Source organism: Myotis lucifugus, unplaced genomic scaffold (genome assembly GCF_000147115.1).
Source record: "Myotis lucifugus unplaced genomic scaffold, Myoluc2.0 scaffold_821, whole genome shotgun sequence".
Classification (NCBI taxonomy): domain Eukaryota; kingdom Metazoa; phylum Chordata; class Mammalia; order Chiroptera; family Vespertilionidae; genus Myotis; species Myotis lucifugus.
In genome coordinates this window covers 41,626-68,042 of record NW_005871869.1, presented here as the reverse complement: position 1 = coordinate 68,042, position 26,417 = coordinate 41,626, and the positions used below count along the sequence as shown (strand labels likewise).

Below are 26,417 nucleotides of genomic sequence, written 5' to 3'. Positions count from 1 at the left end.
AATCAACATTAAAAAGACAACCCAACCTAAAAATGGGCAACACAAACCTAGACACTCCCTCAGCTCTCCTCTCGGTCATCTCCCCCTCCTTTCTGCTCCCCGGCAGCCTCTTTCCTGGTGTCTGGCTCATACTCCGAGGCCCAGCCCGCCACACTCCTCACTGCCTCCCAGGGCTGCGGATAAGCCGCCCGCCATGTGGATAATTCGCCCACCATTCGGTCCTTCTGTGAGCCCCAAGTTCCCTCCTCAAGCCCCTGGCGTATTATGACTCTGTAGAGCCTGGCTCTGAGTGTTTTCCGTCCTCTGTCTGTGGTTTTGGGGTGTCATCAGTGGGAGAGCTTGGGTGGCGTGTGCCTCCTCATTACCCCCAACCAGCTCCTCTGTGTTAGCATCAAAGCAGCAGGAAGGTCAGGCGTGATGAACTCCTCCAGTATAGATGACATTTTTGTGGAGTTGTTTCCCTTAGCCCAGGGGTGGGGGACGTATGAGACCCGCGAAATCATTTGGTCTGGCCCTGCCAAGGCATCCGCAGGCGGGACTCGAAATTCCGCAAATCTAGGAGCTTTTTTCATAGCAACATACGTTTATACTAAGCAAGTGAAGTTACAAATATCCAAATGGCCCTTGGCAGAGAAAAAGGTTCCCCACCCCTGCTCTAGAGGAAAAAAAATACATTAGGGGCCTGTCTATTTCATCTGTCTTATTTCATCCTTTATATTTTCCTAGGAGGATAAATTGTTAAGGTATTTTATAAAGAAAAAATGTACAGCTGGTGGTGATGACTAACCGTTGTTAGTGGTGTCACTCCTGTGTGAACGTTCACAAATTTCACGGCTTGTCAAAGTCGCGGACTCTTCTCAGTGGCCCCTGTTCCTTCCGCAGGGGTGTGGGGGTGACACAGGCAGCCACGCCTTCGCCTAGAACCTGCCCTCTTCCTACTTCACACTGTTCTTTCTCTCCTCAGTGCCTCCGACTCCTGGGAGTCCCTGTGTCCTGTCACTCCCCGTAGGTGTGCCCTCCCCCTCTCGCCGCTGCCCTTCACCGCAGCAGGGCTCCCCGGCCCTCACTACGCACAGGACTTTCCCGCCTGGATTCTGGCTCTGATTCTCCTGGTGTCTTGGCAGACATTGTGGTCAAAACTTCAAAACAAACAGATCAAAATGGGGTTCTTCAGTTTTCCCTTTGATGGTATGATTTGTTTTGAAATGTTATAGTCCTCATGGTTACTGACTTGAAAAATGTAGAACCATCTTGTCAATCCTTGGTGATTTTTTCTCTATTAAATCATCTCAGATTTGGTCCTTCAGCCTTCTTTCCGCTGCCATTTTCCTAATTCACACCCTCATTACCTTGTGCCTTTTATTTTCCGTTTTAAAAAAATAATTATAAGAGGAATAGATGTGCATAGGCGAAAAGTAGAAAATGCAGGTGAATAACAGAAAGTAAAATATTATCCATACTCACACAGCCTAGAGATAACTCAGTATCCTAAACCTGTTAGTGTGAATCCTTCTAGACTTTTCCACGTTGACACACACACAGTTCTAAATATACCTCAAGTGGGATTATATTATACATACGGTTTTATAAACTGCTTTTTCACTTAATGTACAATCTTCCATCAAAAAAAAACGGTCCGGCCCTAACCGGTTTGGCTCAGTGGATAGAGCGTCGGTCTGCGGACTCAAGGGTCCCAGGTTCGATTCTGGTCAAGGGCATGTGCCTTGGTTGCGGGCACATCCCCGGTATGAGGTGTGCAGGAAGCAACTGATTGATGTGTCTCTCTCATCAATGTTTCTAACTCTCTATCCCTCTCTCTTCCTCTCTATAAAAAAAATCAATAAAAAATATTTTAAAAAAAACAACAAAAAACAGTCCAATCCATCTTATCAGAACCTCACATGTGTAGGGGGCGCTCTTGCTGCAGTCCCTCCGAGACCCTGCCCTGGCCTGGCGCCTTCCCGTGGCTCACAGCGGCTCACACAGGAGTCTCCCTTCACCTGGAGTTAAGGAGCCTCAGGCTGGTCCCTTTGGAGGAGGGGAAGTGAGGAAGGGCAGTGGAATGCGGACAGACGAACCTCCATCGCACGAGTGGAATAAAGGCTCCTGCCATGCCAAGGGGCAGCTGGCTGCTTAGGGAGGGGCGTGGGCCCGGGACGAGAATGCACTAACCAGGCCTCAGAACCGGAGGATGGGGGAACCAGAAGCTTCCGGGAAGAAGGAAGACCACAGCAGAGGCAAAGGCCTGGGGAGGCCACGGAAGGCAGGGCTTGCGAGGAAGGAAAGGAAGTCGGTGCCGCTGAGGGCGGGGAGGGGGCTGGAGAGAGAAGCAGGGCGGGGCCTGGGGGCCCTTGTCTGGGATCCGGCAAAGCCCTTGCAGGCACTGCCTGTGCCGGGGACCTTGTCCGTCCAGGAAACCCTGGTCTCTGAACTGCCCTGGCATTTACCCAGCTCCTCTGGAGGCTCTGACTCCCTCCTGCATAAGACGGTTCCGTGTTTTTAAAACCCACGCGTCACGGTGTCTTCCATGTAAGTTCTAGGAAGGAGGGGGGTGCCTGGCATCTTGTCTCCCCTGCTGCGTGTGGGGTGGTCAGCGATTGTCTGTAGAAACGGATCGTGAACAAACGCAGCAGACAGTGTCCAAAAAGGAAGGTCAGGAGAGTTGGTCCTATTCGATTCATTCATTCTTCCTGAGCGCAGTCGAAGGGACAGAAACAGGCACGGCAGACGGAAAGCATATTCTTCCGCGAGTCGAACGTCATCTCCATGGTAAACTCTAACTCACAGAGGTGCTCCAGCTCCAACGTGTCACGTCTGTGTGGGTGCGAACTCCTCGGGGTACCTGGCGTTCACAGGAAGTCCTCTATTGCTCCTCTCATCCAGCGGCAACATGGACATTTTAATGCATTAGGCTACAGTGGGCTCCCAAGGCCACCAGGTCTTACTAACAACAGAAAGACCACACTTGTATAATAGAATTTTTTGAATATTGACATCTAGTAAATATTCACAAATCTGTTCAGCAAATGCAGCTGATGGAGACGGAGCCTTCAGCCGTATGGAGCCTCCGGGTGCCCCTGGGCGCGCTCTCCTGTCGGCGTTTGTGCTGCTCAGTCTCCTGCGTGCCCGGTGCTGAAGCCAGGCTCCTGAGGGTTGCTGCTGCTTTTTAAAACCAGTGCTGCCATTTACTACCGTGACTGTTGTTGTCATAATCGCACCACGTTCACCGACATGCCAGTGTTGCGTGGCCGGGCAGCTGTTGGCAGGTGTCTTACTGAAAGTATGCCAGTTCCCCGGTAAGTAGGGAAATGAGGAGAGAAAGCCCATAAAGATTCTGAGAGGAAACTGCGAGTACAAATCTTAGCATAACTATTACAACATAAACATTCAAGTTTTCCACATACATTTCTTTCTTTTTAAAAAAATATATATTTTTATTGATTTCAGAGAGGAAGGGAGAAGGAGAGAGAGATAGAAATATCAGTGATGAGAGAGAATCATTGATTGGCTGCCTCCTGCATGCCCCCTACTGGGGATCGAGCCCACAACCCAGGCATGTGCCCTGACCAGGAATCGAACCGTGACCTCCTGGTTCATAGGTCGATGTTCAACCACAGAGCCATGCTGGCTGGGCTTTCATGTACACTTTCCGTTTGCTGTCTCTTTCTCATTCATTTATTCTGTATCTCAATATAACAAATTACCCCAAAACTTAGTGGCTGAAGATACATTTATTATCTCCTGGTCGCTGTGGGTCAGGGATCCCAGCAGGACCTGGCTGGACCCTCTGGCTCCATCGTGCACACGAGGCTTGAGCAGGGGGCCTGCTCCCCACTCTCCCGCGTGTGGCAGGGCTCCCTTCCCTCCTGGCTGCTGGCCATGGCCCCACATTCCTTGCCACGTGGGCCTCTCCACAGGACGGCTCAGAACCTGGCAGTTCCATTGGAGCAAAAAAGCCAAGAGCCAGGGAAAGAGCGAGAGCAAGATGGCATTACAGACTGTGGAGCCTCATCTCTGTGGCGTTCTGTCCCTTAGTCTCTGTTGGGTTCACTAGAAACAGGTGAGGAGGTCTAGCCCACGTGCAAGGGCGTGGGTACCAGGAGGGGACCATTACTACGGACCAGGTACGAAGCTTTCTGTTTGTTAGAGGGTGAGTTTTGTGTTTGAGTCAGGTTGCATTCATATAGATAACTATCGGAAGGGACTATAAATAGTACATGTTTGGATAGCCAGAGGCCTGAGTTATAATGAACTAGAGGCCTGGTGCATGAAATTCATGCACTCGGGAGAGGGGGGTCCCTCAGCCTGGCCTGTGCCCGCTCGCAGTCCGAGAGCCCTCGGGGGATGTCTGACTGACGGCTTAGGCCTAAGCTGTCAGTTGGACATCCTTAGCACTGCTGCAGAGGTGGGAGAGGCTCCCGCCACCACCGCTGCGCTCGCTAGCTGTGAGCTCAGCTTCTGGCTGAGTGGTGCTCCCCCTGTGGGAGTGCACTAACCACCAGGGGGCAGCTCCTGCATTCAGCGCCTGCCCCCTAGTGGTCAGTGTGTGTCATAGCGACCGGTGGTTTCTCCATTTGGTTGATTTGCATATTAGCCTTTTACTGTAATGAATAGTTAAAAGGGAGACATTTAGGCCCTTATTGGCTGGTCTCTGCCTGTTCTCATTTCACCACATGCTGGGCTGCCCCTGCGGTGATGATGCCCTTAATTCTTGGCTGGAGGGGCTGTCCCTCCGGTCTCTTCTTTAGACCTGGACTCTAGCCTGTTTCCCCACAACTACATGAGATGTTCTCCTTTTGCAGATTGAAGGATTTATGTCTGTGAAGACGAATGTTCAGAACACGTGCCACTTTAGAGAAAGCTCCCCTTGGTTAGCCAGCGACTGTGAAGCAGGGCCCAGGGCCGAGGCAGCGCTTGCAGTCGTGTGGCTGACCCGGGCCACTTCCAGAGTCACCCCGGGCCTGTCCCGGCCCCAAGGGGACCCAGGCTGCTCAGCCGGAACTGCCTGAGTGCTGTCCCTCATCCCTGGACACCAGGTTCATCATTCCCAGAGCCAGCGACCCGTGTGGTCACAGCAGATCACCTCGTGTCTCTGGGTTTTGACTCACTGCAGCCTTTGGGGTCAACCAGAAATTCCGAGTTGGGGCGTATTCAGGATGGAGACGGGGCGTGCCACAAGACACTCCAGCAAACTGAGAACTTGATTTTTCATCCTAATTTGTCAAGAACAGGTTCTCATAGCATACGGTGGCCAGCGCATACGACCCGCCTGTTCCCATTGTACCTGGATTTAACTTACAGAGTGACAGCGCAGAGAGAATGCCATCCAAAAAAGTCATGTAACTTCCAGCTCCCGGAGAAGAGCATGCACACCACACAGGGCCAGGCAGGGAGGCACCAGAGTTAGGACGCAGAGGGGGCGGGGGAAAGCGTGGGCCAGAGCTGACTGTGGGGGGCGGGGGGGGAGTGCGAGCAGGTTTCGGTGGGGAAGTCAGAGTGGTTTCCTGGCAGAGCAGTGTGCCAGCTGGGCAGAGCATGGCGCTCAGCCTCGGCTGCTCATGGGATCTCTGGGGGCTCTGAAACCGCCCTGGCCGGGGCTCCACCCGCAGGCACTCCCACTGGCCGGGGTTTGGCGCTCTCTGGACGATTCTAGAGCTCGGAGGTGTGGAAGCCAGAGCCGTGCCTCCCGTGTTCGCCTCGGGCTGGGCCCAGGGTTTTCTCCTTTGTTCGCATTTACATTTCTAATCCACTGTGGAATGACTGTTTTTGTAAAATACAATAAAAATGATTTGAAAACTGGGTCGGGGAAGGAAATACAAAATGTAAGCCCCAGTATTATTAGAGTCAACAGACATACAGTAACTGTATAAAATGTTTAAAATTTCCCTCTTGGTGCCTATACTCATTGCCGTGGACACATGGCCGTTCAGAGCCGAGCTCAGGTCTGTAGAGCGGACCCTGAGCAGCGCTGATTGGAGGCAGTGTGTGTTGCGCATGTGTGTGCGCGTGGAAGCACGTGTGTGTGTGGAAGCGCGTGGAAGCGTGTGCCTGGGAAGGTGGGCGGGTTCGGGCCATGCAGGGCCGTGAATGCTGGCACATATGGCTTTTTCTTCCTAGGGACTGGGAGCCGGGGAACTCTGAGAGGAAGGACCCCATCTCCGCTGTGGGCGTTTTTACTGTGACAATTGTGTCTGATGGATTGAAAGGCGAGGCCGTGGGGAGGGACTGGGCAAAATTAAACAAAAACTGTGTCCACTTCCTGTAGCAGTCCCTTCGCATATACTAATGAATTATTTAGAGACTGTAAGAATTAAAGCTAGCCATTTTTTAAAAAGCTTAAATAATAATAATAAAGCATAATGAGATGCTAAAAAATGACCCACCCAATGTGCTTTCAGAAACCACACAGATTGAAGACCCCAGGAAGCAATGGAGGGGGGAGCAGGAGAAGATGCTCAAGGACTACCTCTCGGTGGCTCAGGACGCCCTGCGGACGCAGAAGGAGCTGTACCACGTGAAGGAGCAGAGGCTGGCCCTGGCCCTCGATGAATACGTGCGATTGAACGACGCCTATAAGGAGAAGTCAAGCTCCCACACAAGCTGTAAGTGCAGTGTGGCTGCTCACGGGAACCGGGGGCCAACGGTAGCTGATGGGGGGCCACTGGGGCGCTGTGGGGCTTCCTCTGGGGGCCTGTTCCCTCTCGGCGGGGAGTGGGGCGGGCCCTCGGCCACACTCCAGATGAAGTCTCCTCTGGGGATCACGTATCCTGTCTGTTTCTGCCCCCCCTCTGCCTGCTGGCCTTCTATTTATTTCTGAGTTCGTTGTACCCTTTCAGATGAAGGCTAGTCAGCAGCCCTGTTGCTACTCTTACACTATCTGTAGTGGGAGGAACTGGAGCCCTTAGCTGGGATGACGTGTCCCTTGGCCACCGCGTTGACTTAGCTCTCCCTCATCTCCAGAACGGGGCGCCTGGGCTGGCCGTGCTGAAAGCAGCAGCACCGTGGGCTCAGAAGTCCCCTGAAATGGTGGCTTTCTGGGTAATATGAGCCTGGTAAACTGTATGTGCCACCGGGACCGCTAAGATTTTATTCACTGGGGTAAACCCAGAAGAAAACGAAGTACCAGGGTCTTTGTGACATGTGTCTTTCTTGAGGCTTTATTTTTAAATTATGAAGGTTTGAAGATTACTTTTTATATGTAGGTGTCTGATGCATGACAATAACAAAATGATAAAGTAAGTAAGTACCAGGGCAGCATGTGACTCCTGTTCTTAGTTTGTAAATTCTGAGCTGAGAACCGGTGATGCAGCCTTGCTTTTCTCTTCTCTCTTTGGAAAGTGTTCTCAGGATCCTCCTCGAGTACTAAGTACGATCCTGACATTTTGAAAGCGGAGATCTCCACCACGCGATTGAGGGTAAGATGTTTTATTGTGGTTCTAGAATTCCCAAAATTCACCCAAGAAGTAATTTTGATAGAAAACACGGGTTTATAATTAAAAATTGTAAATTTTTTTATTGATTCATAAAGTATACAGTATAGGGTTATGTATAGAATAGCACATCGGGTAAATGGCCTCCACGGCTTTGCTGGCACAAATGCAAAGCCATGGTCTTCATTGGTCTTCATTGTCCCTGCTCCTGGGCAATAACTGGTACTTGGTAATACTTATCAAATTGAAGGGATTGAAATCAAAGGGCAACAGATATTAGAATCTGATTCAATAAACCAAGTAAAATTAGGCTTTTATTTTTTGTTGTTGTTGTTAATGCTCACGCAAAATTCAAATCTTGCGTGAATTTTGGGACACCCTATACGTGGAGCATCTGCATAGACGCTGAAGGTGGGAAAGGCGTTCATGGTCGCCTGCCTTGTCCATCGAGTGCAGGAGCCTCCTCCACGTACCCCCGGCGGCTGGTGTTTCCTTCCGCCTTTGTTGGAACTGTTCCTGTGGTTGGGATGTCCTTGCTCCTGAGACCCAGTGCGTTCCATTGTCGGGCAGTTTTATGATTGGCAGTTAGTACATCGAATCAAAACTGGAGTCTCGGTAACTTCCCTTCCCTTATCGTGCTGACGTGACTTCCGGAGCTGAGCCTTGCTGCCCTTTCATCAGATGTCCCGAATTTAAAGATGCCCATCTTCCGTCACCAGTTGCTTCTTTCTAGAACTGACTAGTCAACACTTCTCATGGTTGTGTCCCCATCTTTACCCCGAATCTTTTTGACCAAACTGCTGTTAAGGCCAGAGCTTGTTCATCTTTGACTTTTAGAGTCATAAACACTGTTCACCACATCCATAAATCCATGGAACCATTACCTATGTCCTGAGATAGATGACTGCCATGACCCCTCATGGCCGTCCTCCTTCTCTCTGAAGGTAACTGACCCATCAACACTGTGGGTCAGTTTTCTGGCTGCTTTGAACGTTGTGAAACTGGAATGCCACCATATATATTATTTGATGGCTTCTTTTGCTCAGCAACACTTTGAGATTCATTCACATAAACTTTCATTGCTGTAAAGCATTCCATCTTGGAGTACATACCATAAATTCTTTCTCTTCTACTGATGCGCATTACTGCTTATTCCAATTTCTGGTCATTAAAAACTGTGCCTTAACGTACATGTCTCCTATACATGCCCTTTGGGACACATATGTACACATTTTTCTTAATTATGCAACTAGGAATGAAATTGCTGTGTCAAAAAATATTTATAGCTTTCACTTTAGCAGATACTTACAAATGATTTGGGGCTTTCTTACTTTCTAACATTTGCTTTTAAAGCCCCAGATGACTTTCTGCGCATGGCTCTTGCCTGCAGCTCCTAGTTTTTGAATTTTGTGTTTTTATCAATCAGTTCAAAATATTTACTAACTTTTGTAACTTCTTTATGATTAGAGTCTGCTTAATTTTTAAATAGTTGGGAATAATCTTTCATTATTGATTTCAGCTTCATTCCACTGCATGTTTTTTAGTTCTAAAATTTCTATTTAATTGTTTGGATACTTGCCCAAATTCTGAACATTGCTAAATAATTTTTTTAACAAAATAATCACACTTTTCCAGTTTCATGTCTTGATTAGGATAATACCTAGGTTTCTTATAGGTTGGATTCTTCAATATGGTCTGAAGAATGGTTTTGATTTGGGGTCAATATTTGACCTCTGACAGCTGCTTACTTTGTAGTAAGAGCCTTATGTATGACAACACATTAAGATGATTTAAGGTTTGGGATGATCTTGTCAGTTTTGCTTCTTGTAGGAAGACAGGCCAGGGACGTACAATTTTAACTCAGTCAGGGCTTGTGCTATCTGAAATCCATGGAAGGAATATCCTCCGGTGAGGATTAACAAAAACAAAACAAAACAAAACAAAACAAAACAAAAAGCCAGCGTTTCTATAGCTGGTTGGAGAGGAGGAAGCCAGATGTTCAAAGTGCAAGGAGCATCCAGGGCATGGTTTCTGTATTGAAGGTGGCTACACCCACAGGAAAAGGCCCTGAGAGGGACCTGCGCTACTTGCCAGGAAGGAAACCGAATCTCAGTCCCACCTGGACCCACAGGAACTGAATTCCGCCAACAGCCAGAATGTAGCTGAGAGCGGATTTTCCCCGTGAACCCCACGTGAGCGCTCGGCGTGGCCGACACCTCAGTTTCAGTTTTTGGGTACCTTGAACAGAGAACCAGCCAGACCTTTCTTGTGATCTATTAAATGAGTGTTATTTTAAGCTGCTAATTTTCTGATATTTTGTTCTGTAGCAACAGAAAACTGGTTTAGCAGGCCACATATAGTTTCTGTCATAGGTTTTTCTTTTCACTTTTCTGAGAAAAGTAGTAAACACATGAAAACCATTCTTAACTCATAAGCCATAAAAAAATTAGGCCATAGGGTGGATTTGACCCACAAGCTATCATTTAATGATCCCTGCCATAGAATAACTATTAAGAAAATACAGAGGTATTACCAATAGTGGAGATAAAATGGAATTTTTAAAAATGTAGTCAATACAAAAGGAGGCAGGAATAGAAGTAGAAAGTATAAAAGAACATATGTGACAATTAGAAAATAAAGATAGTAAGATTTAAAACCAACTATGTCAATAATTACACTAAATATAAATGGTCTTAATCGGGTGGGCAAACTTTTTGACTCGAGGGCCACAATGGGTTCTTAAACTGGACCGGAGGGCCGGAACAAAAGCATGGATGGAGTGTTTGTGTGAACTAATATAAATTCAAAGTAAACATCATTACATAAAAGGGTACGGTCTTTTTTTTTTTTTTTAGTTTTATTCATTTCAAACTGGCCGAATCCGGCCCGCGGGGTGTAGTTTGCCCACGGCTGGTCTAAATGCTTCAGTTAAAAGGTAGAGATTATCAGAATGGTTAAGATAAGAACCAACTCTATGATGGCTATAACAGATTTACTTTAAATATAAATACCCAGATAGGTTGAAAATTAAATGAATGAAAAAGACATACTATGAAAATACAAATGCAAGGAAAGTTGCACTTGACATATTAATATCAAAGTAAACTTTAGAACAAGGATATTACTAGAAATTTTCTACTAATAAGTCAGTTCATCAAAGGACATAATGATATACACACATAACCCTAAAGTGTTATACATAGAATAACAGAGCTTTAAATATCTGAAAAAGACCCATAGAACTGAAAGGAGAACTACAAATTTACAATTATAGTTGGATATATCAACACTCCTCTCTCCGTAATCGATAGAATATATAGACAAAATCAGCACAGTTGTTGAAATTGTGAACAATATCATCAACCAACCTAATGAAATGAACATGTGTAGAACATGCCACCTCAAAATAACAAAATACGTGTTATTCTCAGGTGCACGTGGAGCACTTACAAAGGATGCCGCCCTCTAGGCCATGCTGAGTCCTATGGGAACGGACTAGTTTATTTGAATTGTGGAAATCTAGCATTGACTTTCCATGTTTTTATCTATTATTTGTACCTCAAGTAGCATATCTCATAAATGTTTCACATAATGTTTCTCATTGGCTTTGTGGTTTTTTTTTCCCTTTCTGTTGCTGGTGACTGAATTCATTCATTAGTCATCACAGGTGGCTCTGAGAGTACCTGGGATTCTGTTTGCCTCTACTCCTTAGTCAGGACAGAAATGTCTTCATTATCAATCCTGTGACTGTCGAGCTGATGTCTTGTTTCCGTTCAGGGTGAGGGTGTTCTGTTGAAGGTGATGTGGACGCAAGGGAAGAGAAGGCTCTTCGAGGAGCAGGTGGCAGGGGCCCTGTGCTGGCCTGCTGAGGGGCCCTGGCAAGACCGTAGAGAAAGGGTGCAGAGGGAGGAGGTCATCAGCTAAAGGCCGTCTGCTCACCCCGGCTTTACCGTTGCAGGGTTCGCTGTCGGGCAGACTTAGGAAACCTGCCTGTCTCGGGAGCCTTCCAGGATCCCACGTTTCTGGAATGTACTCTTTCCTTCATTGTCATCTTCTCTCTCCTTCTTCTGAAGTAAAACTTGTTACACTAGGGTTGTCAGAGACGGTATCACACTTAATCACACAACTTCCTGGCTTTCAGAAGCAGCTTGAAAATCGATTTGAAGTGCCAGTTGCTTCAGTGTAGTCAGCATGGAAGCAGGGGGTGTGAAAAGTCAGGCTCTTACCTCCACTTCAGCATTCTGGGCTGTGAGGTCTGATTCCTGAGGAAAGGTCTGGGCAATTAGATGGTTGGCTGGGGCTGCAGGAAGTCTGGTACGTCAGGGGAGACAACACAGGCTCCAGGGCTGTGGGCTCTTCATGTCTTCCGTTGGGGTGGGATCTAGGGGTAATGACGTTCCTAAACTAAAATAAGGGCCATAGATTTGTTTAGGTCGTTTTGCTACAATCCCAGTTTGTCTTGGATCTTACAAGCACAGTGATGCCATTATAACTAAAACTGTTATAATTGTAGTTTTTAAAAAATTCTGCCAGATTCTAAACTGCTCTCTGCTCTGCATGGTAGCAGTGAAGTCCTCAGTGTCATATCTCTAGTCCAGACACTGCTGATGAGCATCAAGTCCACAGGTTCCAATTGCCTTTGAAGTCTCCTGGGTCTCCGGGAAGTATCTTAAAGAAAATCCCTGATCTTTCCACCGGATCTGGTCCCAGTCTTCAGGAAAGCACCTTCGTGCACCCAGTGGGCAAGTCAAGACCTTGGACGTGACCTTTGCCACATCTTCTCCCCCACCCGCCACACCTGGTCCATCACCACGTCCTGTTGGTCTACCTCCACGCTGTTCTTCCTCTGGGCTCTGCCTCTATGGCACTGCCCGTGCGCCAACCCCCAGTGCTGGTGCCTGGCCCCTGCTGGCCCCTCTGGTCCACTCACCAGTCCTCACAGTGACCTTCTAAGCAGATCATCCTATAAGATTCCTCCTTGATTCTTACTGTTTTTAGGATGAGAGTAAAAATCCTTCACATGGCTGCAAGCCCTGTGAACCAGGCCTCCTTTTCCAGTCCCGCCTCATGTCACACGCCGCCTCTGGAACCCCAGAGGTTTGCCGAGCTCCCCCTCCCCCGGATGAGGGTTTGTCCCCAAGCTCTACCTTCTGAGAACCCTTCCCGCCACAGGCAGGCCCACCGAGCCTCAGCCTAACCATCACTTCCTCAGCAGGCTTTGTCTGGGACCTCAGACCACATCAGGGCCCAAGCCCCTCTGTGTCCTGAAGTGTCCTGAACGTTCCCTCTATGTCCCTGTGGTAGCTGGTGAGATTCATCTCACTGGGTGATCTTGCTCGGTGTCTGGCTGCCCCATGGTTCTAGACCAGTGTGGGGGGTGAGAACAAAAGGGGGAGAGAGAAGTCATGGACATGGACATCAGTGTGGTGATGGCGGGGGGTGGCAGTGGGAAGTGGAAGAGGGCAAAGGGAGGGGGGGGAAAGTTTGTTGGAAAAAATAAAATTTAAAAAAACACGACACCGTAAGCAGCCATGAAAGTTCAGACAATTATAAAGTTTTGTTTGTTTGTTTTAAAGACCATTGAAGGTCAAGATTGTGTCTGTTCTGTTCACACAGCAGACCCAAGACCTGGCACCTAGTCGAGAGTCAATAAATATTTGTGGAATCGGTAGAATGAACAGGAAATAAAAGCCCAAAAGCACATGGAAATGATGTGTAACAGGATGCGCCTGAGACTCAGGCTGCGCCTTAGCCTAGAGACAAGTGTGCCGGCCGGTGGAGACCACTGGCCTGACCACTCCAGGCTGCTGCTGCTTTTCTGCCCACCAGATCTCAGTGTTGTTATGACCAAGGCATGCATTTGGCAGGAGGAAAAAGAATACTTTTTATCAGTTTGACATCAAATATTTGTAAGCCTGGTCGTGCTCTGGAAGCTTGGACTACAGCTGTGTGGTGCGGCGTCCTTTCCCACGGGGAGGCAGTAAACCCGGGCACAGAAAAGTGTAGCTTTTGAAAAATGCTGTGAGCTGAACGAAACAGAGTAGTGCATGAGGGGGTGGCTAGGAAAGGTGAAGTGTGGCTGAGACCTGAGTGGCAAGGGGTCAGCGACTGGCGATCTGAGGGGACAGCACGTGCGGGAGCCCTGAGGCGCCACTGCTGGCGTGTCTGAGAGGCAGAGGCGTGGCCAGAGGTCCTGGAGCCTGGGCAGGAGGCATCCAAGCTCCTAGAGTTAGCGATGCCTCGGTTTACAGCCCCGGCTCTCCCTTCCTGGCTGTTTATCACCAGCTGGAGACTGGTGATGTCGCGCTCATAGGAAAGCTGCTAAATAAGATGCTGAGGGTTAATATCAGCAGTAACGTCCGTCACTGATGATTTATACATAATTAGTCTGCCGGGCACAGAATTTATGTCCAGGAGAAACTAGCAGAGTGAATGTTCAACTAAGGCTGTGTTCGTGTGTTTAATAGTTTACTTATGGGTTATCTTTTAAAACAGTGTTGCTAATTATTTACAAACATGCGTATTTACATTGATTTCTCACAAAAGGTTAAAAAGCTGAAGCGGGAGCTCTCGCAGATGAAGCAGGAGCTGCTCTATAAGGAACAAGGCTTCGAGACTCTGCAGCAGTGAGTATAACGCCCCGACGCTGGCCTCGGGGTAACTCCCAGCCCCCTAACTCGTGCAAAGGAAACACAAGTGCAGACCCCACACGACATTTCTCAGGAAAACAGGTCAGAGCTCAGAGCTCTGCACCGAGAAACAAAATCAGCCAACAACCTAGGCACTCGGGGAAATCTATGTCCTTTGAAAAGGGCTCAAGTTTTTATTGCTCACTGGAGACCCAAGGGAACCAGTGAAAAACTCGCTCATCTCTGGTGCCTGCCGGCTGCTCCAGGGCTGAGGTGTGGAGCTGAGAGACGAGCAGGGCCGTGCCCCCCGCATTCTCCTCCAGGCTGCCCTGCGCGCATCCCCGGGGCTCCGGCCGGGCTGGGGGTGCCTCTGCCCCCCTCACCCGGGCGTGGCCTGGAGTCTCCCGGGGCTGAGCTCAGGGAGCAGGGACTGTCAGCACAGGAGGTGAGGAGTCCCCACTTCCCAGCGCCCTCGTCCTTCCCAGGCCCTTCGCGGGTTGAAGGATGAGACGAGATGCAGGGTGCAGGAACCAGAAATCCATGCCCATTCCCAGCCCCGGAAGCCACTGTTCCCCCTGCTGCCGAGGCCAGCCTAGCTAGACCCTGACAGGCCCCCAAGACCTCCCATCTCTCCCAGCCTCTACCCACAGGGCCTCCCGGTCCCCACCCACAGGGCCTCCCGGCCCCCACCCACAGGGCCTCTGGACCCTGTCCCCACCCACAGGATCTCCCGGTCCCCAACCATGGGGCCTCCCGGCCCCCACCCACAGGATCTCCCAGCCCTTACCCACAGGGCCTCCCGGCCCTCACCCACAGGACCTCCCGGTCCCCACCCACAGGGCCTCCCGGTCCCCACCCATAGGGTCTCCCGGCCCTCACCTATAGGATCTCCCAGCCCTCACCCACGGGGCCTCCCGGCCCTCACCCACAGGGCCTCTGGACCCCCACCCACAGGGCCTCCCATGCCAGGAGGAAGCATGGCTCACAGCCCATGACCACAGAGAGGCTGGAGGGCCTTGCCCCCCGAAGGTGTGCAGCTGCCTGGACTTCCCTCTGTGATGCAGGGCTCGGGCACCAGCTGTGGGCAGTGTTGCAGGGCTTTCCTCCATCACACAGGGTCCCCTTCCTCCTCATGTCTCCCTCAGGGGCAGCCCAGCTACAAGGCGCCCGCCTTCTAAAGATCCCGTGTCATGGCCGGGCAGACACACTCTGATGGTTCATGTGTTGGATGATGAGTTGTATCTCGGATGCCCAGTCACTCTGGACCACCAGTCATGTGACTTGACTTTCAGACACTGGTTTAGTGGCTCATCTTCTTTTCTGCCCACTCACCTCCTGGAATCCCGGCCATGATGTTCTTTCAAATGCGCCCACCCTCGTGGTTCTCAGATATGAGCACATGTTAGAGTCATAGGGTCCGAGGGGCTAAAATATCCTGTGTCTAGTCTGACCCCAGGTGTATTTTAGGAGCCCCAGGTGGGTTAAACGTAACTGTTCTAAGAGTTCCGTTGCTTGAAAGCCCCCTGAAATGTGGGCAGATCCAGGGGACACAAATGTGCCGCTAGTAGTTGCGTGGCCGCATAAAGGGGGCTTTGTGGCAGGAGTGGGGAGAGACAGATGCGGGAGAGCACCCCCCGATGTTGAGCCACACGGTAAACATTTCTCAGGCACGTGAAAGTGTAACCCGCGTCACCACTGGGGGTGAAGGTTAGCCAAACTCACTGTCTTCGTTATATTGATGAAACAAAGCCGTATTGTCTCCGTTTTTATAGGAATCTGAGGCATGTTTAAGAATCTGTCAATAACATTCCACAAGAAAACAATAGCCGTTTGTTGTAAAAACGCAGGCATTCTCCTGCAGTGATGCTGGTCCCGCCAGCCGGAGGATGAGGACACGGTATCTAACATCAGCAGCCTCCCTTGTCCGTCTCCCCCGGCGACAAAGTACAGCTGTTCCCATTCCAGCCGCAGCCCCCTGCTACCAGGACGTTGGATAGTAATGATGGAGCCCAGAGACCATACTCTTAAGAAGCCACGTTCCTGGTGCTATAAAGGGACTTGTACTTGGGTTAGGACAGAAAGTATGTTTCAGGAAAAGATTTAAATTTCCCATTGCAGGCTTTTGCAACTTTTCACTTATTCACAATAGAACGGGACATTTTTGTTGAATCTGGAGTTACCATGTAACTTAAACCCGGGCTTTCATTTACTGGGTTCAGTAGTTTATGCCGGATGAGTGAATGGGGTTTTATCCTCTAAGTTCTTCATGTCGTTCACTCTGTGGCCCCAGATTTGACCTTGGCCTAAGCGATAGTGCAGCGTGAGTGTAGATGGAGACCAGGAAGAGCATATTGCGCTGCCCCTCCGTGTTCACGCGATCGGAGGGGCGATGGTGAGGCCCCAGCCAGCACAGCTCCCGAGGAAGCCTGGCTCCGGGACACTTACTTCCCGGGAAGGCGTGCAGATGGCCATTTCTTCTCTTCCAGAAAAGACTAAGACACAGATAAACATTAATTACAGGGACACACAAACCTAAAGGTTTAAAAAAATATATAGGGAAAATATAAAATGGTTTTTCTCAAATTAAGAACAAAAAACAGTATTTTGTTTTAAAAATCAGCAAATAATGCTAATATTTTATTATATTGTCAGTTAGGGTCAAAAGAGAAAAAAGATGAAAAGGGGAGGAGGAAGGGAAGAGACGTGGAGGTAACTGCCCCCCACATTCTGCTCTGGGGGTGGGGGGGGCACAGTGAGAACAGAGAGGCTCCAGGGGCAGGAGTGGGGGAGACGGACCCACGGGCCCAGGGGGATGGGGCTGGGCTGCGCGTGCCTTTCAGATTCAACATTCGCTTGAGCTGCCGATAGCCAGGAAATGTTCATCCATTTGTAAAGCTCCCTGAAATTTAAATTTGCAGTCTTGAGGTCGTTCTGCTTTTATTTTTAAAAGGTAAAGTTTATTTCTGAAAACAGCTTACCTGCTTTGTTATTTTATTTTTATTGATTTTTTTTCTTTTAGAGATAGAGGAAGGGTGGGGGATAGAAACATCAGTGATGAGAGAGAATCATTGATTGGCTGCCTCCTGCACGCCCCCCACCAGGGATGGAGCCGGCAATCCGGGCATGTGCCCTGACCAGGAATTGAACTGGTGGCTTCTTGGTTCCTGGGTCGATGCTCAACTGCTGAGCTACACTGGCCAGGTTGCTCTTTTATTTTCAAATGTCAAAGTTGATTTCTGAATTAGAGATTTGTTTTACGGTTGAATTCTGAAGGTTTTACCCAAATAGGAAGAAATTACTTGGGCTTTAGAAATTTACTTTGACACGGTTTGAGACACCTGTTACTAGCCATTTCATAAAATCAAGCAGAATTTTTAAAAATTCAAAATAAGAATTTTGCCTCCACTAAGTTTAATACTTCAGGGACCCATCGACTTCACTGATAAAGCCCTCCCCACGTAAATGGAACTAACCAATACCCTAAGTGCTCCCGGTGTTTTTATCAGACACTCTCAGTGTCACAGTCCTAGGAGCCCACGCCCGAGGCTGTCACTGTGAGGAGTCCCTGAGCAGCTGTGAGTCCAGGCCCCTTCGGGGCTAAGTCTGCATCGCCTCTGGCCTCGGAGGAGGTGACAGGGTTCTCCAACACACTGCGTGCTTCATCCAGTGGTTTCGTTCGCTGCACTTCATCTTTAAATGGCCTTATGGTGAAACTGACTTTATTTCCTTAGAGTCCTTGAGACTTTCTTGTTTAGCAGCAGAAAACATTTACTAAACTCGCACTTGGGGAAGTATGTTGTCTGCACAAAGTTTACTTGTTTGAGGGAACTGTGGAAGAGTGAATCCGATGGCATTGGTTTTGTTTTCTCAGATGATACCTGTCACATTGAAATAACTATAGATTATTAAATGTTAAGAGCCCAGTGAGCGGAGAGCCAGTGTTCTGTGATGTGCTGGGTGGCTCTTCTCTGTGGGAAAGACTGCGGAGAAGGAGGGCTGTGAGCTGTGTCCAGCATGGATCCTGGGCCGGTGGTGGGAGAGCCGGGAGTGGGAGAGTGAAGATGCTGACCATCGCTTAGGAGGACTGGGTCGTCCAGTTGGGCCCTTCAAACACAGACGACTTGGGTCCATGACGTCCTCTGACATGGGCGGCCAGGTGAACTGCAAGGACATTTGGGAAGCAGACCCACAGGGTAGTACATCAGCCACTGAAGACTATTCAGTGGCCGTTGACAAGGGAGCTTGCCTGCCCTTCTGCCTTATTCCTGGACTTGAACTCATTCAGCAAGGCAAGCAATTTACCCCACTCATAACCCTGACAAACGTACATACACCTCGTATATTTAAAAGGGAGGAGAGACTAACCACACAAGCAATTTACCCCACTCATAACCCTGACAAACGTACATACACCTCGTATATTTAAAAGGGAGGACTGCGGCCCGGGCTGGGGTAGCAGACCTGCTGCAGTAAACTTGGCTGCAGTGCCGGCCTGCTGGCTGCCGGCTGCAGTCCAGCCCGGGCTGGGGTAGCAGACCTGCTGCAGTAAACTTCGCCGCCGTGTAGGAAGGCCTGTCGGCTGCCGGCTGCGGCCCGGGCTGGGGTAGCAGACCTGTAACAGTAAACTCGGCCGCAGTGCTGAACCCCGGAGTCCCTGTGCTTGTTCCTCTGCCAGGTCGTTTCCCAGTGCCCTGGCCCTTTCTCAGAGCCAATCAGGGTGGCCTGTGATGAGGTTTGAGTTCTGCTGGCAGTGAGGTCACCCAACAGACCAAAAGCAAAGAGGCATGAAAGTGATGGGAAAGGGCCTGGGGGAGGCCGGAGGCGGGCGGTGAGAGGAATCCCGGCTGGAAGTGGCTGGAAGAGACAGAGGAGCGCTCCTCTCTGAAGGAAGATCTGACCTGTGAGAGTCACGGGCTGAAGCAGTCAGCCAACTAACCCAGCCCAGCCCAGTCCCTCCTGCCTGTTGAACTTGTACTCGGTCATTCTTTAACTTTTTTTCCTTCTCTCTTTTTTTTTCCTTTTAACAGAATTGATAAAAAAATGTCTGGAGGCCAGAGTGGCTATGAGCTTAGTGAGGCCAAAGCCATTCTCACAGAACTGAAATCCATCAGAAAGGCCATCAGCTCAGGAGAGAAGGAGAAGCAGGACCTGATGCAGGTATGTTATGGGGCACTTGGCCAAGTCCAACCACTACTTCCGGGCCCAGAGACTCTCCTGGAGGCAGATTTCTCCATCCGAGTCGGGGGCCTCCATCACCCTTCCCTCCGTGCGAACTGGGCCCGGAGCAGAAGGTTCGGCTCCCGCACTGCCTGGGAGGGAAACGCTGCCCCAGAGGCCCCTGACCTGTGAGTCAGTGGGTGGTGGGTCCTGGAGCCACGTGAGGAGATTAGCATCCGTGTGCGCCCTGCGGCTCACGAAAACTTCAGGCGGGATCCTGACCAGCAGGGTTACCTAACCCACTGGTCCTCGGCCCCGGACACGTGACGGGCATGGCACCTGCCATCAGGAGGTAGAAGACCTGCCTTGTGGGGCGGGATCTATGTGAGGATCTTAGAAAAGCTCCTCCGCCCAGGTGGTCGTCCGAGTGGCGTGGGGAATGCTGGCCCCGCAGGGGGTGGCTGGGTGGTCACCTAGGGGGTCTGCAGGCGGCAGGAGAGCCCCTCGCTACCCCTGGAACCTCAACATACAGGTCTAGCTCCCAGTGACGCAGCCCTGTGTGTGGAAACCCAAAAAACCCACCCCATGCAGTGATCAGCAGTCTGCATTCCCTGTGTCTCCACTTAGCAGACAGCCGAGGGATCTCTGCCTCCTCTTCCCTCCTCCATCCACGACTATCCCAGCGCTGAGGATTCTCTGTATTCCAGATATTTGGCGTTTTCCCCCAGCCCAGTGAGGCTTTCGTCTATGTCTTTGGGAAAATGTTAGAACCAGTGGTGATGTTTGCTTTCCTAATAGAACCTCTAAACTTAAATATGATATTCAGCTACTTCATGCCAGTTTTCAAAATGCTAGCTGGAAATAGGTAAATATTCTTGAACCCATATAATTTCGCATTTTGGCAATTTTGAAATAATTTGAGAGATCAAATAGGGAAGAAAACAGTAATAATAACAAATACTTAAAGTATTGGCTCTGTGCCAGGCAATCGCTGTGCCCCTTGCATAGAAATAATTCATTTAATTATCACAACAACCTAAAGATGGGCCCTTTTATTATCCCAATTTACAGACAAGGAAATCACGGCACAGAACAGTTAAGTAACTCACTCACAGTCACACAGCTGGTAAGTGACAGGACTCCAATTCATACCCAGGGGTCTTACCATCATAACACATACAGGACTTTATTTGGATGTATTTTGCTTTGGTTTCACAGTGGTCCTGCTGATTAAATCAATAATTTCTGAAATGCACATAATATAGGTCACTTGAAAAAAGTTAATGGAACTTGAACAAATTTATAGTTGTCAGCAATGTTAGGTCATCTTTGATTCTTCCTATAAATGTTGGGTTTATACACAAGCCAGATTAAATGGAAAGAAAAGATTCCGTTTTAATTTCTCCAGCCTATAAAATAATTAATCAGTAAATACAGAAACCAACAGTAGAGCTAAAGTGGCATTAGGATCTTTGACTTTCAAACCGCTTTGGCCACAACACACAGTAAAAAATATATTTAATGTCAAAACCCACTCACACACAGATACCTTTCCTGTGGATACACACAGAACAGACTTCACAGAAACAGGCCTGCTCTTCGTGCCAGTAATGCACTCAGACTTCCTTTCCTAGGCCCTTCTGTTTCTTAAAAAGCTAGTCAGGACCTAGATTGACCGAGTGCATTGTCGTCACAGGCAGGTGTGGAAAATGCTAGTCTTTTCGCTGCACAGATGGAAAAGTTGGAAAGACTTACCAGCGTCACTAAGCAATTTCTGGGTTCTTTTCTGTGACGTATCATTTGATGTGACCATTAAAGGCTTGTCCCTCTCGTGCACACATTTTGTATAAATATCCCTTTGAAAGAAGATAGAGAAAGTTAGGTAAAAAAATATGTATCAGATACCTGATGGTTCTAATTTCTTATTATGAGAATTTTAAATATCAGGGTCAAGTGTTGGTTCTTCACAAAGTTGCTAAGTTTCTCACCATTTTTACTAGTGTTTTGTGAGTTTGTTTTGCGTTGGTGACAGTTTAGCTAGTTTTTCCTTTCTCAGCCTTACGCTTGCTTACACCTCCCGCTAAGGCCGCCCAGTCTGTTACCCCCGGTGCTGGCAGAGGCGTGTGCACTTGACTTTCACTCTCCCAGCCAAGTGTGTCGCCATCGCAGCGCCGTGCAGTCGGCACAGACGGGCTCAGATCGTCTGCGTGTCGCGACCTCTGGGCCTCAGTTTCCCAATCTGACATTACGGGAGCCACATAATCCCTCGGGTCCAGTCCAGGTGTGGAATGGCGCCCTGCGAGACGCCGGCTAAGTATGTTTCCTTGCTGTGTCTCAAGTGAGACTGCATTATAGGATTCCGTGCTTCCCTAATTTCGACTGCGTGAATGAGTGGTTCTTATTAAAGTAGAGGCTTCTTTAGAATGAAATTCCAAAAATAAGAAATATCTGAATTAAATATAAAGATCCCATTATTCGCAGGGTGAAGAACGCCCAGGCTGTCTTGGGAAAGTTAAGATAACTCATTTCATATGCTCTCGCATACTTCCAGAGTCACATGTGTATGTGCAAAATTATATTCTGCTCTTATTTTTTTCAATAATTTAAAGTGCTAGGTCCCCGCTAAAATAAAGTCATTGTTTCTTCCATGAAGATTCGTTCTTTGCATTTACTTCTACTTACGCGTTAAGCTTATGGAGTCCCGTGTGTTTCCCGAGCAGAGCCTGGCTAAGCTGCAGGAGCGGTTTCACCTGGGCCAGAGCATCGGCAGGTCGGAGCCAGACCTGAGGGCCAGTCCCGCGAACTCTCACCTCTCCCTCTCCAGACAGACCCTGGACGCCGGGTCCCAGACCAGCATTTCCGGGGAGGTGAGCCACGCCCGCAGGGTGTGCTGTCCCGTTCGGGTGCCATCAGCAGGTCTGCAGTGAGTCCCCGGTGACTTGCGTGTTCTCTTAGGTGCCTTTGAATTATGTGCTGTGACAGTGAAACAGTTAGAGGTCAACAGAGGGCCTGCCTGTTTGAGAAATTAATTTCTGAAGTTATTTACTTCACATTGTATGCAGCTGGAAGCTAAATGATGGAAAATTTGGCTCCTGTGCTAAGTGAGGAAATTAGCTTCAGTCCATAAATTTTATTGACGTGTGCACCTTCATAAACTCCTGGGCACCAGAAACATTTACCTGATCTTTTTAACCTTAAGTTTAATGTGTGAAGATGCTGTGAAAGTCTTTGAAAGACAGACAAGTTTGCATTAAAAAGGCCACGTTTTGCCCCTGCGGAGACTATAGAGCAGTGCCTTCCCCAACCTCTCCCACCGGTGTCAGCACGGCTCCTTAGCTGTCCAAGGACTCGGACTTAGCTTTCCAAGGACTCGTACTTCCCAGAAACAGAAGCAGTTAACTTCCTTCCTGAGCAGATTCATGGACTTTTTGTGAGAAGCAGATCCAATTTAGCTGAAAAGGTCAGGCTGAGTCTACAGTATGAAGAAGCCAAAAGAAGGTGAGCCTGGGCAGGGTGCAGCCTTCGGGCGGCCGGGGGTCCATCAGCGCGGCTCCCTCCACCAGCGCGGCTCCCGGCTCTCCTCCGCGCCTGCAGTGCCATCTGCTGGGCGCTCCCACACGCTCTCACTCGCTCGGGCTCCCGGGTGTGTTAGAAGTCAGGGCTCAGAGCCCTCTCTGCTCTGTTTCTCCTTTCCCCTCCCCGAGAAGCCAAGAACATGGAGGATTCATGAGAAGCATGGGGACGAAATGCCCCCGCTCTCCTGAAGCGGGAAGGTCTGAGCTTGCACCCTACTCACAGTTAGAAGTGGCTCAGGTTCAGGACTGGGGAGTGGCGCGCGGGCCCCCGGTAGACAGCGTCCAGCATGCGCCTCTGTCTGGGGGGCTCCTGCTAATGTCCTCGAAGTCCGAGGTGACTGCCTGCCCAGTGCCTAGTTCCCGGAGAAGGACGAGAGATCTTCCTCTCTCACCTCCCGAGCCCCCGTCACACCCTGGGCCGGCTTTTTCTCCCTGTGACTCTGCGAGGGGAAGCATAAGGGACTCCCCGTTCCTACCTCATAGGCAGACACAGCTTGTTTCCGTGATACAGGGCACCTTGCGTGTTTTGAGGGAGAGCCATACTAAACGCTTGATGTCGTGATTTTCCTTTTAAGATTTTAATAATGCTATTTAGGAAGATGCAGGGTGGGCTGCATCATCACTCAGCATGGGACAGAGAAACCTGTCCGTCGCTCCGCACAAGCCTGGAGCCTCACAGAGAGAACCTGCTGAGCGCCCGGTCCATGGCTGGGAGCCCGAGGGGGGGAGTGGGAGGCGGGGGAGGCTGATGTGTGTGCACGGCTGTGATGGTCCTTTATAAGCATCACCAGAGTTCTGAGAGGCTTCTGGCTTAACAGCGTGATTACTTGATCCCCTAAAGCAGTGGTTCTCAACCTTCCTAATGCCGCTACCCTTTGATACAGTTCCTCATGTTGTGGTGACCCCCAACCATAAAATTATTTTCGTTGCTACTTCATGACTGTAATGTTGCTACTGTTATGAATCGTAATGTAAATATCTGATATGCAGGATGGTCTTAGGCGACCCCTGTGAAAGGGTCGTTCGACCCCCAAAGGGGTCGCGACCCACAGGTTGAGAACCGCTGGCCTAAAGGCACTGTTTGCCTCTGTGCAGCTCTGTTAGGAATGTGACTCGGTCCTTCAGTTTCCTGGAAGCACCCTCGGCTTCGCTCCACAAATTACTAACCACGGGAGCTCGAGCAAGTCACTTGGTCTCTCCCAGCAACACTTTGCTGACTAATGCTAATGCCTGTGAATTTGTCCCGGGAGGTGGTCCGTTTCCCGAGGTCAGGAAGCGTTTTGTGGGCGCCCAGGCGGAGGCTCGGACACTGGTTTCGTGGTCCTGGGCCGTGGAAGCGGCTGTGGGAGGGTTGCAGCCCTCAGGCTGTGAGCACACAGGCCGTCAGCTGTCGGCACTGGGTCTGCGGTGGCCATGCCGGGCCATTAATCAGCGCCGGGCTGTTAGTCAGCACCGGGTCTGCAGTGGGCCACGCCGGGCCGTCAGCAGTCAGCACCGGGTCTGCAGTGGGCCACGCCGGGCCATAAGTCAGCACCAAGTCTGCAGTGGGCCACACCAGGACTTGTGCCTGGTTTTCTAAGGAGACGGCCACACTCAGGATGAACCTGAGAGCCAGGCCCATGCTCCGGGTTCTGGGGGCTTGGCCCGACTTCCCTTGAGGCAGCTGGAGCGCTCGCTGCACTTTGGTCCCGACCAGTTCCTCCATCGGGAGCTGGCACAGCACTGCTCTTGGTGTCCCCGCATTTCCTGTTTTGTCCCCCAGATGTGGTGCGCCCTCTCCAGATAAAACCCACACCTGCCTGGTGCCGGTCAGGGTCAGAGGCCTCTCCTTCGTGCATGTCGCTCCAGGGTCAGCTGGGTAACTGGGTCCCATCGAGACGTGAGGCTGGTTCTTCCCCATGAGGGGGCGTTGCTGTCCTCCCTGATGCGGGCTCTTGTTACAGTGACTAGCGGTGCTGACGAGGGGGAGGGGAATCGCGAGGGTTTGTGCGTGTGTGGGAAGCGCTGTTTCTTCCTCGATCCTGAGTGAGTGGAGGCGGCTGTGGCTGGGGCCTGCTCTCTCCTCCAGCCTTTGCTGTGTGCCTAATGAAGCTAACAATGCCTTGCTTGGTTAGCATTTTGATGATTCATTTTTCCGAACGTTGAGACGGTTGTGTGGTTGAGTGGCTCCAGCTGAGGAGTAGCTGATGGTACATCCATCGGCGATGCAGACGGTGGGTGGGATCAGAGTCCATGATAGACACGTGCCCGTTGGAGGCGGCGACTTTACTTTTAACAAAAGCAAGAAACTTCTGGCACGAGGATGTGGAACTGCTTCCATCTTCGTCCTGATAACGTTTTCTGTTTGTTCACCTTTTTCCTCCTCTTCTACAGCTTCTTCCATAAAAAGGGAAAAACAGAATCCCCCTTTCTGGGTTTCAGATTCTGGCGTGCTCTGTCGCAAGCCAAAGCCGTCCTCTCACACTTTTTACAGGACGCCAGCTGTGTTCACAGGTGGTCTTGTGCCATTGGTCCCCAGGGCCCCGAGCCTTTGACCTTGTGAGCCACTGGCGCCCTCACCGAGCCGCAGCGCGGTTATTGTGCAGGTGAATCGGGAGGTCACTTGACCATCGAGTGGAACGCTCTGCATAGAGAGAAATGCGGTGTCAGGCGAAATTATGAAACCGGCCAAGTTTCCCTTCGCTGCTTTCCTTCCTCCTCCGTCGCTGTCCCCCCACTCACACCTGTTGTCACTCCTGTGATGCAGCCAGTAGGGCTGTCTGCTGCCGAGCAGCCAGGTGCCTGTGTGCAGGGGAGGCCAGGCCGAAGGCAGGGATGCCGGCGCTGCTCTGTGCAGCGTAGACGCCAGCACAGCAGGGAGGGGCGTCGCAGGGCACAGCCCAGGGGAAAGCAGTGAGGCCTTGCCCGCTCTCGGTGCCATGGGGCCAGGGTGGGTTGACTGTCTTAATCCCAGTTCACCCACCCGCCGCTCTTCTCCCTCCTCCTTCCCTGCTTGGCTCGTGTCCCAGTTCCCCCAAGCCACCCTGGGGACAGCGTCTCACCTCTGTAACGGTGGCACTCGGGGCACCGCAGCTTTTAATGGGGGCCTCTGGGTCTCCTCCACCACCTGCCAGGGTCCCAGAGCCCCCTGTTTTGGAGCTTCTGCATGCTGTGACCTTCACCCTTTTCTCAGAGAAGGGGTGTGCTCACCAGACTTGAAAGGTGGGACAGTGACATGGTGACAGCTAAGCACAGAGCCAGGCCCAGAGACTGGCGAGGCTCACTCCCCCTGGCGAGGCTCACACCCCTGCGAGGCTCACACCCCCTGCGAGGCTCACACCCCTGCGAGGCTCACACCCCCTTAGTGAGGCTCACACCCCTGGCGAGGCTCACACCCCCTGCGAGGCTCACACCCCTGCGAGGCTCACACCCCCTTAGTGAGGCATCACACCCCTGGGAGGCGCTCCCCCAGTGGGGGAGGGCAACCCTGTAAATGGCATCCAATCCTCGAGGGTGCGAACCCCTCGGAAGGGACCCCCACCCAGGTTGGGTTCCCCATGCGAGTGGACCCACCCCGGTGGGGGGGCCACCCTGTGGGGGGTGCCCCACCTCCTCGGGGTGTTCCCCCTCTAGGGGGGGTCGCCCCC

The 26,417-nt window shown here is 50.5% G+C and overlaps 1 protein-coding gene across 1 annotated transcript in view; it reads left to right on the top strand.

The window, feature by feature from the left end:
- Positions 1-26,417, top strand: part of WWC2 (WW and C2 domain containing 2) — a 125,585-nt gene that overhangs the window by 70,283 nt on the left and 28,885 nt on the right. Inside the window, exons 4-9 of the mRNA XM_006106412.3 lie at positions 6,399-6,602; positions 7,339-7,415; positions 13,977-14,056; positions 19,087-19,216; positions 21,937-22,083; positions 22,632-22,714. Of these exons, the coding sequence (XP_006106474.1) occupies positions 6,399-6,602; positions 7,339-7,415; positions 13,977-14,056; positions 19,087-19,216; positions 21,937-22,083; positions 22,632-22,714 (721 nt within the window). The remainder of the gene's footprint in view (positions 1-6,398; positions 6,603-7,338; positions 7,416-13,976; positions 14,057-19,086; positions 19,217-21,936; positions 22,084-22,631; positions 22,715-26,417) is intronic.